The sequence below is a fragment of the Carassius gibelio genome, chromosome A21 (assembly GCF_023724105.1).
Source record: "Carassius gibelio isolate Cgi1373 ecotype wild population from Czech Republic chromosome A21, carGib1.2-hapl.c, whole genome shotgun sequence".
Classification (NCBI taxonomy): domain Eukaryota; kingdom Metazoa; phylum Chordata; class Actinopteri; order Cypriniformes; family Cyprinidae; genus Carassius; species Carassius gibelio.
The window spans coordinates 10,220,330-10,236,928 of NC_068391.1; the positions used below are offsets into that span (position 1 = coordinate 10,220,330).

Sequence of the window (16,599 nt, forward strand, 5' to 3'; positions counted from 1 at the left end):
AAACATATAAATTCTCTGGTGTTTATTTATTTTTTAACTCTTAAATGTCCCTTCAGAAATAAAAGGGGGCAGTTTTAAAGAACTTGACAGCCAAAAAAAAAAAAAAAAAAGGCGGCATTTTACATTCTGTTGGATGACACTTTAGGTGAACATACACATCAGGATAAACAGAAATTAGATTTTACATTACAAAAGTATCAATGCCGAATGGAAAGTGGTCAAATTCGCTGATTGTGGATTGCTAAATTTCTAGGAGTTGGCATCTGGATTTCCTCCACATGACTCTTGATGAGAATATCAGAGAACTGTCGCTCCCTCTGCTGACCATTCTGTAAAACTACACAAATCTATAGCAAACAAACAGTGTCACATGGTGGCCTGGGAGATGTCTTCAGTGTCTGAGACAGAAGAAGGTCTGCATCGACGTGCATGGGATGCACTATCTGAGATAGTGTCTCTTTCAGGCACAACAGTGTTAGCTGATGTCGAGAATCTAAAGTAATGGCTTTGTGCGTGTCTTGAATGACAGCATAAGTACAAGAAAAGAAAATATTTAAACCGTAGATAAATGAAAGAGAAAAAGACAGATGACAAGGAAGGAGAAGTCTTCTGTGCATTTATCCTCTCAGGGAACAGTTGTCATCATAGCAATATTTGTTACAGTTGTTGCCTCCTTGTAGCAGGTCTTCTGTTGTAGTTAGATATCCATTTCAAACTGGGCATCATCCCCTTGAAATCAAAACAAAATGAATTTTTAATTTATTTTTAAACCCATAAAGCCTACTGCATTACATGTGATGCACACATTTCCTCTTAGTTATCAATATGATCAAAACCTTGCTGAAAAACCTGTTGCACACAATCTACTACATGCACTCTGTCATAAGAATGACAATTTAAAATAAAGTAAAAAGCCTTCAGATCATGGCACACATGTTGCTTTGCTGTGAAATCTTTCATGATTCTAATCAAGTAAACCTAAGAATAAATTTTATATCATTAGTGATATTTCAAGATGAACATCTACTGGACTCAAGACACCATTTTTAGAAAATTGTGCATATTTAAAATGATACATCATTTACATGAGTATAAATATTAACAACTGCATCAAAATGCAGTTTGGGTCTCTGAAAAAAGCGGAGCTGTTTTTAAAAAAACAGTTTAACACTATAAATTACAGTAAATAATATAATTTTTTTTTAAACAATATACAATTTATTGTTATTTTATTTTATTATAATAAATATTATCAAATGTAATTCTTTTACATGTCAGGCTTTACATGGGTAATAATTTTAGCTTTAGTACACATTTACCTGTGCTCTTGTCCACTGGGGGGCTGATGCTGTTATTATTGACAGTCTGTTTGGAGTAGACCTTGTCATTATTCATGGTGACCGAAGGAGGACTGGTCACCCCCGGAATGTCAGGGAGGCAGCAGGGCGGTGTGCGGGCCAACGGAGAGCTACGACAGTCCAGTAGGAACTTTCGGTCATAGATGATCCGGGTGCCTATATAATAATTTAGTAATCAAATCAAGATTATATTATGGGAAGGAAACACCAGTCCTATAACAGGCTGCAAGAGCAAAGTTAACAGACATGCCCGTGTAAAAACACATTCAGTCAGTGCCATGTTAGTATTGCGGGTTACATTCAATCCAAACATGTTCAAACATGCTCCTATGACTGTGCGGTTTACAACATTCAAGAGTTGCATTGTTGAGCCTTGTAAAGTGTCAATGTTTGGCAACCAATTTTTCATTAAATTATTTCCTTATGAGAACAGAAACACACAAGCCAACAGGCTGAAAATGGAATAGTGAGATACTAACAGACCTGTTGAACCTACTGTGAACAGTCACACACACACACACACACATCCTCAAACTAAGGCTAATAAGTGCATTATGGTATAAACCACACACTGAAACACCAATATACATAACATTGGTTTATGTGAGTAATCAAGCATGCACACAAATGACAACAGAAGTGATAAACGTGATGCACTTTTTAACCAACAAAAAGTCACATGACAAAAATTCCCAAGAGCAATATATCATGCACATAATGCATTCCATGATGTACATTACGGCTTGACTGATAATCTAGACAAACAGTAAAAGATACACGGTCCTTATGCACTAGAAAAGCAGAAGTAGCCATTAACAATGGGAAACCAACAGTCACATGCTGTAAGAGCCATCATGTCCTCTTTTGTCGACTGTTTACAATCTCTGTCATCTGACAAAATCCACAATGTATATAATAAAAATATATATATAACAGACATGATATAAGTATCTATTTTTCAGAATTGCTCAAGAGCCTCTTCCAGATTTTTACTCTCCAGAGTAAAAAGCAGAAAGCTTTTTTATTATACCTTACGTTAACGTTACAGTTCAAAGGCCAACGATACATAAACAGGCAGAGGGCCGTGAGCACGCGCACCGCGGTCTGTCATGCACAAAGACAATGTGCGCGAGCTCTGAGGTGCATCGCTATGTCGCGGTCAAAACAAAAACAAAAACAAAAACAATGCATGCATTGCGACAGCTGCGAATGCCCCCAAACGATTCATCTGCAAGCTCGTGACATTTACCTCCAGGAGTCGTGCTAAAAAGGGTCCCTCCGGGTGTTGTAGAGTAATCATGAGGCATATGGGCCGCATCGTTGATTGTGACTCGTCTGGTGGTGGGAATTGCCTGACTGGTGGTCTTCTGAGTCTGACTCCTCAAGGACATTTTCAACACTAGTCTCCCAATCACTAATTCAGCCAGCTGCCTTTATCAAATACTGTTTTTGCAGCTTAAAGCAAAAGAATAAAACAGTTTAGCTCGAATTTAACCTGGGAAATGTAACGTTATATGTTAGCAGCAGTTCATTATCATTCGTTACTTTATAGAATTATTTACCTTGTCCGTTTTTGGCAAACTTGACTACATACAAAAATAAATAATAATACTAAATTTTGGAGGCTGTATAACACTTCATTCACACATTCACACTCGCAAACTAGCTAAAATGCTAGGCTTCTCCGTGACCACGTTTTCTTTCTCACTCCCTCATGCACACACCAAGCACTCAGCAAAACACGAGCAGGAAAGAGCTATTTAAAACGGAGAATTGGTGCAATGGCGCCCCCACTGGTGTGCGACGGTATTGCAAAAGGGCGATGGGAAATGTAGTCCCCTACCACCAACCGCCCCCGTGCGATACTTCCGCCGAAATTACTTAAGAGATGATCTTACTTAGAGGGTGTTCTTTGTAATACAAAAACAAAAATCTGTTAGAATTTCTCTTTATTTAATTTTTTTTACAAAGATAATGAATAGCCTTTTTCGAATAATTTTAAGTATCACACATTCTGTAAAAAATATTTAAAATTAATTTTCTATACAGCACAGTACATAGCAACATCAGAAAAAACTACTGTATTTAATAGACGTGGATATACAAATTTAATACTCGATATGCAAATTATGATTATTTTGTCAACACCATAAGATTTTCTGTGACTATGCTCATAAGTTGGAGCTGAAAATTAGTTTTAACACATCTCTGTTCATTTATTATTTTATGTTAAGCCTACTGGATTTATAAATGCATATCAGTAATATTTAGCACATTCTCTCACACACGCACACAGTGTCACATTATGTCACATGTTTCTTTATTAATTTTTGTAAATGATCTGAGCTGGTGTGCAGGGTAAATGATCTATACATATCTTCATGTCAGAATGAATCTGAATAAAAGGCTTGTATACATATTCAATGTTCCCATTTCCTCTGTTATACAGTTAAAAAGAAAAAGAAAAAAAGGAAATAAATGTTCAAATAGCTACAAACCCTCTACATTCCCCATGACATGGGCATGTATGTATTTTTTGGATTCTAACTAATATACTTAAAGTACATCCATAACAACTCTAATAAGGGTGCATAGCATTCTAATTAAATATACGTTTTGTCATATATTTATACATAGATTCTTTATTAAAAACATATTTTTCTGTGCATGTGCGCAGTTGCATTCCTTAGTACAGAGTAATATGATATTGCGTTTATATTGTCATTAATCCATTCTAAAGGAGTATAGGTGAAGTCTATTTTTGCAACAGTTAAACACTGTACATAAACTGTTTTTAATACATAATGATTGCAATGTTAAATAGTTTTGTTCCAAAAATATATTCATAAATAAAAAAATGAATTAATTAATAAAAACGTTCTCTTCCTTTCCCCACCGTTTGTTTTCAGAAATGTTATGTCTTGGTCAACAATTACAGCAGCAAATTCCAATAAGATGTTGAACATGTATGTATCCATGTCCTTCATGCTGAGGTCACTTCCCTTACCCACTTACCAACACCCCTGATAACCCTTATACTCCCTTGAGTGGATGTAGGATTTACTGCTCAGTATGTATTATTAAGTAGAATAATGGAAGATAAATCATCTGGAAACATAAACCTGAGTGAACTGTAGAAAACAATATACAGTGAAGGCAGAACTTATGAGTGTTTTAATGCAAAGGGATGTTTGCCTTCTCACAAAGCACACAATTTCAAGAAATAAACAAAAACATTAGGATCTGATTACACATTTTCTTAAAATATGAAAGTACAATCATTGTCATTCGTCCAATTGTCCATGCATTCCATGAAACTTTTTTTTTCTTAGTTTGGAGGATAAGTTAATTTATTCATTCACTCACTCATTCATTCAATGGGCAAATGTGTGAGCCAGTATGTCACGGTGTGCTCGTGACTACCTAAGCTACTGTGCTATGATTAAATGCTGAGCACCGTACCTGATTTCATTATGCTTGCCAGCCATTTAAAGAAACCTTGTCCATTAAAGTGAAACAGCTACTGTTCAGTGAACTTGAGTTGGCATGTAGATCACATAATTGCATACGGTGTGAGATACTCATGCATGCTGTTATATCTCTTGAATCGTATACAGTACGTCTTACAAATGCTACTAAAATGTTGGGTTACTACAGTTTATACTGAACACACAAGCGCTCATAGACAGAAAAACACACGCACACACAACCAACAACGACGCAGTATTCCAACTGTTGCAGCACGTTTGATATTATTGCTTTGGTAGACTATGCTTCAAAATTATTTGTGGATGTTTGGGGTCTCTCGTACTCAAAAATAAAGAATAACAACTAAAAAACACATGAGAATGACAGTAATAGGGAATCGGTTACATGAAGTTGCAATAGTAGTTATTGTTATCATTAAGCTTTTCATAGTTACCTAATAACCTTGTTGGTGTGTTGGTACTGGTAAAAGTGAGACATTTGAAGCCAAAAAGTGAGACAGACAGTTGTGAGTTCACAGTTCAGGGGTCAATTTTAAGGTGGACTTTCACAGTGCTGTCTGTGTATGTATCAGTCTATTTTTAACTGTACATCTTAATGAAAACACACAAAAAGAATAATCAAAGAGAAAAGTTTAAAACGCTTCCTTGTCGAGTAACTCCATCCGAAATCCCAAACATTACAAAGGCAGTTACTCAGAGATAGTCCCCAAGCCCCACACATCACAACCGTTTTTTTTAATTCATAAATCTAAAATAAATAAAAACATCCAGGCCTAATGCGGGCCCAAGAGAACAGCATGAAACCAGCATGCAATGCTACATTAGTCTGAAATCGGTCTGACATGGCGGTTTTAGTCGAGCAGCTGAGCGACGAATGTGAATGAACGGATGGTCAGTAGGTCAGAGGTTAGAGCTGTGAACTGTCAGACAAAGCACATACCTTCCGTAGGTTGCCATTTTGGGCGTTACGTACAAAGCTACACTACCTGCAATAAATAAATGGGTTAGTTTTTTTAAACAGAGGGGGGCTTAAAATTCAAAATGAGAGATATAAAGTTCAAAAGAACGTGGCTACGCTTCACAAAGTGGAAATAAATGAACGCAGATGCTCATGAGCAGGAGAGCACAGTGGCTTGATGTCATCCACATGGCAAACACTAAATGAGCTCTGACCTATCCGGAAAAGAAGCCCAGTACCAAGCCAGAAGCGAGTACACATGCGTTAGATACCGCCACACACACACACACACACACAGACGCACATTCACATAGCATAAGAGTGCATATATCACATTGAATAACAGGATAAAGGGCCTATGGAAAATGATGTGATGGGCCTAGCATCCACTATGCTGCTGTGTATTGACAATCAATCAATTTCACAAATTAAAGAACTGTTGCTTTTTTGGGGGGGGGGGGGGGGGGGGGGGGGGTTGTGTTTCCCAAGACCCTTTGTTTCAAGAGCTTCTCGTTTTCAAGAGCAAAGGTCCAATGTTTTTCCCTCCCCGCTGCCTGTCCTGGAACGGCCCTTTACCTTGTACCCCTTCAGTTTTTTAAATAATGACAGCTCATAGGTCATGCAGCAGCAGTCAGTCATGCATTTACAGTTGACAGGAAGCACTTTTGTTGCTTTTTTTTTTGGGTGGTTTTCTTCACGTTTTGTATAAAAATGTCATGCCCTATTCTATTTGTATGTTTTCTTTTTCTTCTGTTAAAAATGTTACAAAACTACAGGTAGAGAACTCCTTCTCCTTGTTGGTTTCCAGTGGGGCTCAATGGTTGCTTTGCTGTAGGATTTGGGCGCGATGTGTTGTTCTTTCACTGTACGTTTTGTTTTTTCCCCTCATCGCTCAATGTCTGCCAGTCTCCCATTCGTGCGTAGATGAAAGGTGGTTTGGCAGTGGATGTTGGACCCTGGAAGAGCAATCCTTCATGAACAAAATTCTAATTCAAAGAGACATTGTCTGAAGCAAAGTCACTCTGGCTAAAACTGTTAGCCAAATCACTCAAGCTCAGCAAAGCTAGACTGCCCCATGGGTTTGAAGTTATTCTTATGTAATACACCAATCATTTTACCTGTCCCGTACCTTCAGGACAGTTTGTGTTTAATTCAGTGCTTTACTCTCCGCAGACTGGAGTGCTTCACAGTTTTCGCTTCCATGCCCAACTGGAGAAAAGAAGGAGGGAGGAGAAAGACAAGTGAAAAGATGACTGAATCATTATGTAAGTGTAGTGTAGTTGTTAACTAAAGGTAATTTGGGTATTTCATTAGACTGATTTACTGATCAAATATGCCCTTCATTAAATAAGTCTATGTTTTGAGTTTGAATGAACTGAATGAACTGAGATATCTCATTCAACTTTGCAGCACCAATAAAATCCATGAACAGCAAAATAAAAATAAAAAGATTTGTTTGGTGATAATACTTGTGATGTTAAACACTTTTTCTAGAGTCTCTTAGATTTGTAGACATGAAAATCTTAATAAATGGTAAGCATACACAAATGATTCAGTGACTTATGGCACACAAAAACATTTTAACTTGTTGTCACCTATTGCTGTAATTATGTGACCTATGAAGGCAAAACTGAAACAATCAGTGAATGAATATAAAAAAAGAAATGTTTCTTGACCACCAAATCACGTGACACCGCTGAAAATCATTTTTACTGTATTTTAGAAAATCATAAAAATACAATGAAAATAACAGAACATTGTAAAACATTACTGATCCAAACTTTTGAATGGCTGTGTATATACAGTAGAATAAATGTATATTAACAATCGCAAATAGCAAAAAATAAATGAATTAGGAACAAATCAGACAATAAGAAAAGATAAAATAATATCTATGAAATGCTAGAAAACCGAAAACTAAATTTCCCATCATTATTAATGAAATCTCAAAATGGTGAGTCAGATCAATACATTCATGTGATACTATTAAAAAAAAAAACCTGAAAGAAAACAGATGTCTTACCTTGGTCACAACATTCCCATGCTCATCAGTAAACTGCTCTTCATGTAGATGAGCACTGGTGAGATCAACTGGATCATCCTTCTGCAAAGAGAATATAATAGTTCGATTAATTATCATGACAGAATAATCAAAGTCAAGACTGTGCCCAAAAACATGCTCTTTGCTCAGACCGGACAGGCCCAGGGGACACACCTGTGCCTTCCGTCTGTCCTGGTCCCATGCACGTACTTCCCCCTCCTGATGGGGGAAGCCCAGCCCTTTATCAAAGGGCTGAGTGCCCAGCAGACGCCCCCGCAGGACCTCCGAATGCCCTGTATCACATACCGGTGTAAGCAGGGCCTCCTGTGCTACACGGGACTGATGGTGGTCCTGAGACGATGACATCATGGTCTCCATGGTCTGCCTCGCTTTGGGTTGGGACCAGCTGTGAAGAGAGTCTTTCTCCTGCGAGTAAGGCTGGAAGGCACCGCCGCTGAGCCTGCCAAGGAAGGACGGACAAAGACGGTGAAAACTTATCTGTCTAAAGGACCATTCACACCAAGAACTATAAAGATAACTTTAAAGTTTTAATAATGTTCTAATTCTATGAGAACAGCGACGTCCACACCACAACTATAACATGGAACACTAACATAATCCGTACCTGTCCCCGTTGTGTTCAAGGGCTCGGGTCAGTCCGGTTCTCTCGCACAGCTGAGCGTAGAGCTGTTGCCCTGTAAGAACAGAAAACTTTTCCTCTGAACTTGTCCCTTTTCCACCCTTTGCTCCTCCTCTAGCTACACCCGTCAAACTGCCGCCCACCGCCGCTGCCTCCGCTGTCCTCTTGTCCTCCGACCTCTGACCTCTAGCTTGCCCATTGTAGTTGGCCTTTGGGACGGCACCTCTGGCCCACGCTTTTTCTGTGCTTTCCGACACGGGCTCGTGCTGTCTGTCGTCTTCCTCTATCTCCTCTTCCTCCTCCTCCTCCTCCAGCTCCATGATAGAGCCACTTGCCCCACTGGCTCCGCTGCTGGGCCTCCCCAAACTGCTGCAGGGCAAGCTCAATGTGTTGGCCTCCGAGTCGTCTGCGTGGCTACTACCATCCAGGGATGAATCCTCAACGGTCACCAGGGATGGACTGACCCCCGCTGGCCACACCTGCACATCTGACATCTCCATCATAGTGTCCTCCTCAGTGGTGGCAATGGGCGCACACTCCAGACTCGAAACCTCCTGCCAGTAGGGCTCGATGCCCAGCGGAGAGGGCAGGCTGTACTGCATAGAAGCGGGGGAGAGCAGCTCCTCCTGGACCAGCCCGTAACCTGAGAGATGGCCAGACAAGAAAGGCAACGCTAACACCACACAGACACAGTCTGGGGTCTCAGAAAGGTCATGCATAACACTGTGCTCTGGGTGCAGTCAAAGTCTGTCATTATATATGTGAACGGAAGTGTTCTAACGCAAAGCATTAGCATAAGAACAGGGCCACGGAAAGTTCATTTGGCAGAGAGAGATTGGATTCACTCACAAAAAGCAATCCATGTTCAACTTTTAAACTAATTATCAACTTTTAAAGGAATATTCTGGGTTTTCTCAACCTAGGGGCAGCATTTGAAAAAAGTATCTTGAGTATCTTGTTTGAAAACTGACTGTTGGAGCAGAGGGAAAGAAAAATGCAAGGCTATACTTTAAGCCAAATCAAGTATTTTCATTTTGAAACAAAATCAGGCCAGTTCCAAACAACTTGCCCAAGATAAACACCTTTGAACTACCATTGGTCAATGGTGATTATTTCATAGGTACTCCATCTTCTTTGTCATGGAAATCTTCTCCAATTAATTTCTTCTGTTCAGTTCTTTGAGGTCAGTGTGTTGATTTTAGAGCCTTGTATTTGAGTAAATACAACAAACTGGAGAGCTAAAAACTGGAGTTGTACTTGCAATTGAAAGCAACACTGGCATTTTTATTTTTATTTTTTGTTTAAAGCAATCTATTGAATAAAGAGCTGAATTTTATGCTCTCGAAACACTAAGCATTAACTATAGAAAAAATATAGCCTGGATGTTTGCTAACAATATACCACTGCTCAGGTAATTTTTTTAGCCATATACAAAGAGCACTTGAGAACACGCGTGAGTATATCAGGGTTCAAAGTGACAAAAGCTAAATTTTGCAATAACTGTAATACTAACTATTGTATTATACTAAGTATAATAGAAAAGTTATCAAATCTTAATTTAGTCAAAAATAATACAAAATATAATTTAAAGTCGCAATGTAACATAAGTAGTGATGGATATATCCAGTATAACGTCTGTCTAGTTTCACCGGAAGATCAAGTTAAAACATTTTAAAACTTTTAATTAATTAATTAAGCATATACATGAATTATTTATTCAAAATTAAATAAATAACATTCATTTGCAAAACAAAATGTTTAATGGCGACCTCAAAAAAGTTTCATTTTTTGGTTCAAGAACAAAACACTCAAAAATGTATATTGCAATATACTGTAGTATACTAGATTTAAGTATACTAATATTCATTTGCACATGTGAGGGGACAATAAGGGACAAGTAATGTTATGTTGTTAAGTTCAATTTGTTGAAAACCCAGAATATTTCTTTAACATACACACTAATATGCTCAGATTCAAAATAGACTCATGTCAACTCTTTCTTTCTCATATACTTATGAAAGTTGTGTCCATGACCACGCAGTACATCCAACTTAATGAGTATGCAACAATGGCTTTTCTCTTGTGTGTATGATCATAATGTAGGATACACATTCCTGGCATTGTTCAAATGAATATGGAATTGCAATATATATATAAGTGATTTGTATTTGCATGATGTGTGCAGTAGTATGTATGATTAATAAGAACACACAATTGTTTTAAAGAGGCATTTTGGATTATTAAGGTTTAATAGGGACCATCTCTTACTTAAACTTAAAACTTTTCTAATGTACTTTGTCATTCTTACAGCACAACAAAAGTAAATAGTATATATATATTTTTAATTCAGGCTAAAGGTATATATAAAAATACAGTAATTAAAATATAATCATCAACCATGGCTATTTTATCACTTTATTATATTACTGGACTCTGCAGGGTGTCTGGCAATTATTGTTTGATTTCAGATTAATTTTTGTGAAACAATGAAAATATCAACAAAAAATACAATATTAACTTAATATGCTTAAAGCAACAAAAGTTTTGCTAAATTAAGAAGATAAAGTTCAGCCAAATGTTTTTTTTTGTTCCTATCAGAATAAAAAGTGTTAAACAAAATTCAAATGTAAACATATATGACCATGTACTTAACATTGCAATGTATGCAACTAAAAGAATGCAAACACATAAATATAAAATTAAAAAATACATGTTATAATGCAATAAATAATTGTTTGCTAAAAACAGATTATTAAAATGTTACTATTCGCATTTAGAAAGTTTAAATAGTTAAACACAAAACAAGAACTAAAAGTTGAGATAACAAAAAAGGCTTGTCAAGAGTTGTTGCAGTATTAAGCTATTTCACTAATTTATCAAACAACTGGCTCCATATGAGCAAATGTTGTAGCTGTATATGTATGTGGATGGATTCATGGATGGTTCAGTGGTTGTATGGATGATATATTACTGTTGTAATGAAATGATAATTAAAAGAAGAAATGAAGAGGATGAGGATGATTTACAGCAATGAGTTAGTGGAGACCTTCACTGTGCCCCCCGGTAATGAATTACACACATGTGACTGTGAGTCAGAGACACGTACACAGTGCACGCTGTGAGACACAACAAATCTACTGTCACTGCAATACAAATAAACAACACAACATGGGGCAAATGTATAAAGAGACACAAACCTAAAAACACACTCACACCCAAACAGGTACACATGCAAATAAATGTAAACACACTCAAACAGTCAAACACATATAACATTACAGCACAACACACAACACCAAATTATGGCTCTGAAATGTCTTCATATTACACACAACACTATTCTGAGTGATCTGATTATCTTAAATGGCCTGATAAGGTGGTTAGATATTTCTTATCACACACACAGATATAGATTAGGACTGCATTCACATCTTATAATTATATTTTGCATTTGATAATTTTATGAAAATGTTGTTTCTGTTCTTCAATTGGTTTATACAGCCATTTTTAGTCTCTTTAGCCAGGAGAAAGGAATTAGCCTTGACAAATAATGGTTATATATATATATATATATATATATGTTAGCCACAAGGGGGTGATAATAGCTACACAATTTTCTTGTTTGTGAATACAGTCCATGACATCAGCAACAACACAGAGCTCTGCGGTTAAAAATGGCGTCACACAATCAACACGCTTGAAACACACCAACAACAATAAATCAGTTGAAACATAATGTTCCAAAAATGCTTCTGCAACACGATACAGTCACAGATACATTTTCCAGAGCATAATGTAAACTGTTGCCAACAGAACAGTAGGGGCTAAAACAACATTAATATATTCACCAAAGATGAGAAGAAGAGTTACTGGAGTTACTGAAATTCAGGAGTTTAACCGCCACTCAGGAAAACAATTAGTGAAAGTATACACAGGAAGAAACCCATACATTGAAAGCATGCCATGCATACACAAGTTTGTTATAGAGCAACAGAAACAAAGGCCTCTTTTTACTTGAAGGCCTCACAAGTAATTTTTTTTTTCAGAAAAGACAAAAAAAAGAGCACGTCAATCAGCATGCACATGCTTACAGACAGCACAGCTCCCACACAGAATGGGAACTAGAAAACATACAAAGAATGACAGGAAAAGAGAAGGCCCAGAGGAGGTCATTATGAGGTCGGAGGTCGAAGAGGAGAGCTGTGAGGAGGAAGAGGAGGGCGGCTGGGCTGCAGATGACATGTATAGAGAAAGAGAAGAGGGAAAGAGAGAAGGAGAGGCGCAGACACAAGTACGGAGGCCTGTTGTCTTCTCTTAAAGTACTCATCCATATGAGCCTACATACTCCTATCTGTTCCTCACTGGCATATTTGAAAAAACACTAGTTAAGTAACATATTACTTTTAAAATTTCCGAGAAAATGTCTGAGTTACTTTTTCCCCAAAAATAATATAAGTAATCTTTTTTTCCCATTTATTGACTGACAAGTCTCCTGTCCCCATACAGGGAGAAATTGGAAGTACAGAGGCGTTGTGTGCGCTGTGTGAACATGATGTAGTTTTAGGCTAAATGTGAATGTGCATTAATTCATCCCACTCGCAAAAAAAAAGAAAAAAAAAGATTTACTAATCATTAAAATGAATTAAAACCTTCAAATGCAAACTCAGAATATAATGCAAACCTGTAATAATTAGATGTTGAATAACACAAATCAATAAAAAGTCACTAAGTTAACTTAATTAGTAATTTTTTTATGCAATATTGTAATGCATTACTTAAAAAAAAAACTTTCCCCAACACTGCTTCACTCCATAAATATAAATCTAAAATAAACATAATTAAAAAAATTCCCAATGTCATTATTTCCCTTTATATATTCTTTTCCAATAGCAATACTTAATACTAAATCTAAAAATTTCCCTTTGCATTTTCCCACAATTATTTATAAATATTTGCAATATGTGTATGATATAATACTACACAAATTTGCTGTAATACCATTTGTTATACTCCATGAGTACCTGTTGCATTCAAGGAGACTTGAAAAGGAATGCAACCACATGACACTTTGTTGCTACAGAGAGGTTTTTTAGTAATGAATGGAAAAGGCGGGAATCATAGCATTGCCATGGCATGTCTGATTCATCATAAAAATTAAAAAAAATCTCATTAAATCCTGTCTCAAACGTTCTTTCAACCTAAATATCATGCTCAGGATTTTGGGAGACTCGAGATAGTATGCAATTAGTGGCCAAACCATGCAGCTCCAAAAATCTATGCATTGGTTTACTTGGTGTCTAATGTCATTTCACTCATAAAAGTCCAGAGGATTAGAAGATCAGTGCAAGCTGCAGTCTGTTCTTACCGTTGATGACACTAGGGGAAAGCAGAGCGGAGTCCCGATCAGCCAGTCTGCGGGCTCCTTCCTCGGCCGCCTCGGGAAGCACCCGTGGAGCCTGAGCCTCCAGAAACTTCACAATATCTGCCCGGTCAATGTTCTTCAAAGCTCCATGAAGGTTCTCCACTGAAGATATGATGATGAAAGAGTATGCAAATACAAGGAAACAGGACATGAATTAACAATGAACAGTTTTATTTTTATTAACGAACATTTACAATGATTAATAAATACTGCAAATACTGCAATTTCACTTTTTTTATCCACTATTTTTATTTTAGTTTTGTTTTAGTTTTATGTCCACCTTGCGTTGATTATTTTATTGCAGTTCAGGGCTTTTAATTCAAAAGTTTTCATCTTGGTTGATTATAATAAACCATTATGTATAAATGATATGTATCAAGCCACAAAGATGTAGAGGGTTAATTATGGATCCTCACTCTTGGCCTTCTTGCCCTCTCGGCTGACCCACAGGTTGAGCAGAGCTGAACTCTGGTCCAGGAGGGAGTTGGGATTCTCCACTCTGATCCGGTTTATGTCGTCCACACTGAACTGCAGCTCCCTTGCCAGCTCTACAAATGAAACAGACGAAAGCACTTATAGAATGTGAGTTAAGGGGGGAAAAATGAGAGGTTATGAAAAGAGATACATACAAGAAGTAAAGCCCTTACCGGTCCAGCTGAGTCCCAGCTGTTCTGCTATTACTGTGATCTTTAGCTCGGTTCTCTCCATGGCATTCACAGTGGCTGAATCAAAGAAAAAATATATCCCTGTTTCCACAGACAGTCCAATAATGAACCACTTTAATGACATAACCAGCTATGCTAGTAGTGGATAACATATATTTCACTCTGGCTTTCACTGTAAAACCCAAGAGACGTAATACAATATAGACTATAGACCACAATAACAATATAACCATATATTTGGGGTTAGTTGATATATGGTCTTATCTGTGATATATAAATAAATGAACATATGCACTACCACTCAAAAATTTAGGATCTGTGAGGTTTTTAAATGTTTAAGTTATGCTCACCAAGGCTGCTTTAATTTGATCAAAAATTCAGTAAAAATCATACTATTTTGAAACACTACTACTATTTTAAATAACTGTTTTCTATTTTATTGCATTTTAATATGTCATTTATTATTTATTATTATTTATTCCTGTGATGGCAACGCTGAATTTTCAGCATCATTACTTCCTTCAGAAATCATACTAATATGCTGATTTGTTGCTCAAGAAACATATTATAATATTATTAATGTTTAAAACTGTTTTTGCTGCTTGACATTAAAATCATTAATGTGCTTACTGTCATATTTGATTAATTGAATGCATCCTTGCAGAATAAAAGTATTAATAAAAAAAAAAAATTTTTTTACCAACCCTAAAATTTTGATCAGTAGTGTATACTTGTGTTGGTATATGAATAATGAACATGTTCAGTAAGGAACTTGTCAATTAAGATCTGAATAACAGGAAAGTAATGAAAACAACCTCTACGAGAATGGCATCTATAGTTTTCATTGAGAACTGTATATGAAATTAATGTAATGGAAATACAGCCACTATATGGTAAAACATCTTGTCAAATTTCCCAAATATAGTAAAATGACCTAGATTAGTTATAACTGGTGACTGAAACTATAACATTGATCATTACTTACCAAGACCTGGTCAAAATCTGCGCTCTACTTATATTAGATGGCTTCATCTGCTTCAGGAACAATGAAGATGTGACGTGTTTTGGAGGACAAAACCACTTTGAACCTTTCTAGAATCACTCCCGCACCTTCAACACCTCTCAACATTCTTCTCAATTCATCATTCTCAATGCTGGAGCGTGCCATGCTAAGAGTATTTATGCTGGAATCAAACCAGCACCATGCGCTACATTATTGCTCATTCATATTAAATATAACGGCCGCACATTTCTTTGAATTGTCTGTATAAGTTGCAGCCCCTCTGAGTGCAATCCCAGCATCACCCTCATAAAAGAGAGCAGTGCTCAGCATCCAATGCCCAGTCACAGCCATGCATGATTGAGTGGGCAAATATAGTAGCAAGGATATAGGCACAGCATTCAGAAGCCCCCCTCCTCCATAGCTGAGGGGACACATCATGGTGCCACTATATCTTACCCAGACCAGGCTCGTTCAGGGCGCTGTACCTCTCCCTCAGGGCGAGAGGGGTCAACGTTCTCCTCCGCTCGTCGCTTCCCACCACCTAAGACAAAAATACTGAGTAAATACAGTGCTGTAGTTTTGTCTTTCATAAAGTATTTTGTTTAAACATATACAGTGACAACAAGGCAAAGTGTTCATGTATAAAAATAGCTTGAAAGTGTTGTAGTACACAGGAAGAGAAATCTGGAGACAATATCACATCTGAAACACCAATTGTATCCTTTTATTTCTTTTTCCCAAAATGTGCAAATAAGCTTATTTGATGAACATTTGAAATGAAAATGGAATGAAATGCAACACACCACATACTTAAGTTTTTCTTATGCATAATGTTTTTTTAAGGCAAAAATTTAATGTAGAGTCTCAATAAATAACTTATCATTCAATTTTAATTGTACAAGTTTTAAAGTTTAAATAGAATGACTATTATTTCTGTAGCCTGAAACACAACCTTAAACATCTTGAGATATCTATAGGTATATCCTGAATGTCGTGCCCTGGAGAAGAATTATAATTTCTATAA

At 36.9% G+C, this 16,599-nt stretch overlaps 2 protein-coding genes across 5 annotated transcripts in view; both read right to left on the reverse strand.

Moving 5' to 3' along the window:
- Nucleotides 1-7: 7 nt before the first annotated feature.
- eif4ebp1 (eukaryotic translation initiation factor 4E binding protein 1) lies at nt 8-3,101 on the reverse strand. The gene is made up of 4 exons (XM_052536897.1): nt 2,921-3,101; nt 2,608-2,813; nt 1,320-1,514; nt 8-729 (listed from the first exon to the last, which is right to left on the reverse strand). Exons 2-4 carry the CDS (start codon nt 2,747-2,749, stop codon nt 698-700), a joined length of 369 nt encoding a protein of 122 aa, XP_052392857.1. The 5' UTR covers nt 2,750-2,813; nt 2,921-3,101; the 3' UTR covers nt 8-697.
- A 555-nt stretch (nt 3,102-3,656) lies between these two features.
- ank1b (ankyrin 1, erythrocytic b) overlaps nt 3,657-16,599 on the reverse strand; it is a 73,480-nt gene continuing 60,537 nt past the window's right edge. The window contains exons 35-43 of one of the 4 annotated variants that reach the window (XM_052536894.1): nt 16,032-16,116; nt 14,555-14,629; nt 14,324-14,455; nt 13,851-14,009; nt 8,471-8,540; nt 8,020-8,305; nt 7,828-7,908; nt 6,934-7,013; nt 3,657-6,760 (exon numbers count right to left, since the gene is read on the reverse strand). In XM_052536894.1, coding sequence (XP_052392854.1) covers nt 6,957-7,013; nt 7,828-7,908; nt 8,020-8,305; nt 8,471-8,540; nt 13,851-14,009; nt 14,324-14,455; nt 14,555-14,629; nt 16,032-16,116 — 945 coding nt within the window. In that variant the 3' untranslated portion in view covers nt 3,657-6,760; nt 6,934-6,956. Of the gene's footprint in view, nt 6,761-6,922; nt 7,014-7,827; nt 7,909-8,019; nt 8,306-8,470; nt 9,129-13,850; nt 14,010-14,323; nt 14,456-14,554; nt 14,630-16,031; nt 16,117-16,599 lie in introns of all 4 variants that reach the window. The other 3 variants (XM_052536891.1, XM_052536892.1, XM_052536893.1) reach the window with 3 other exon arrangements.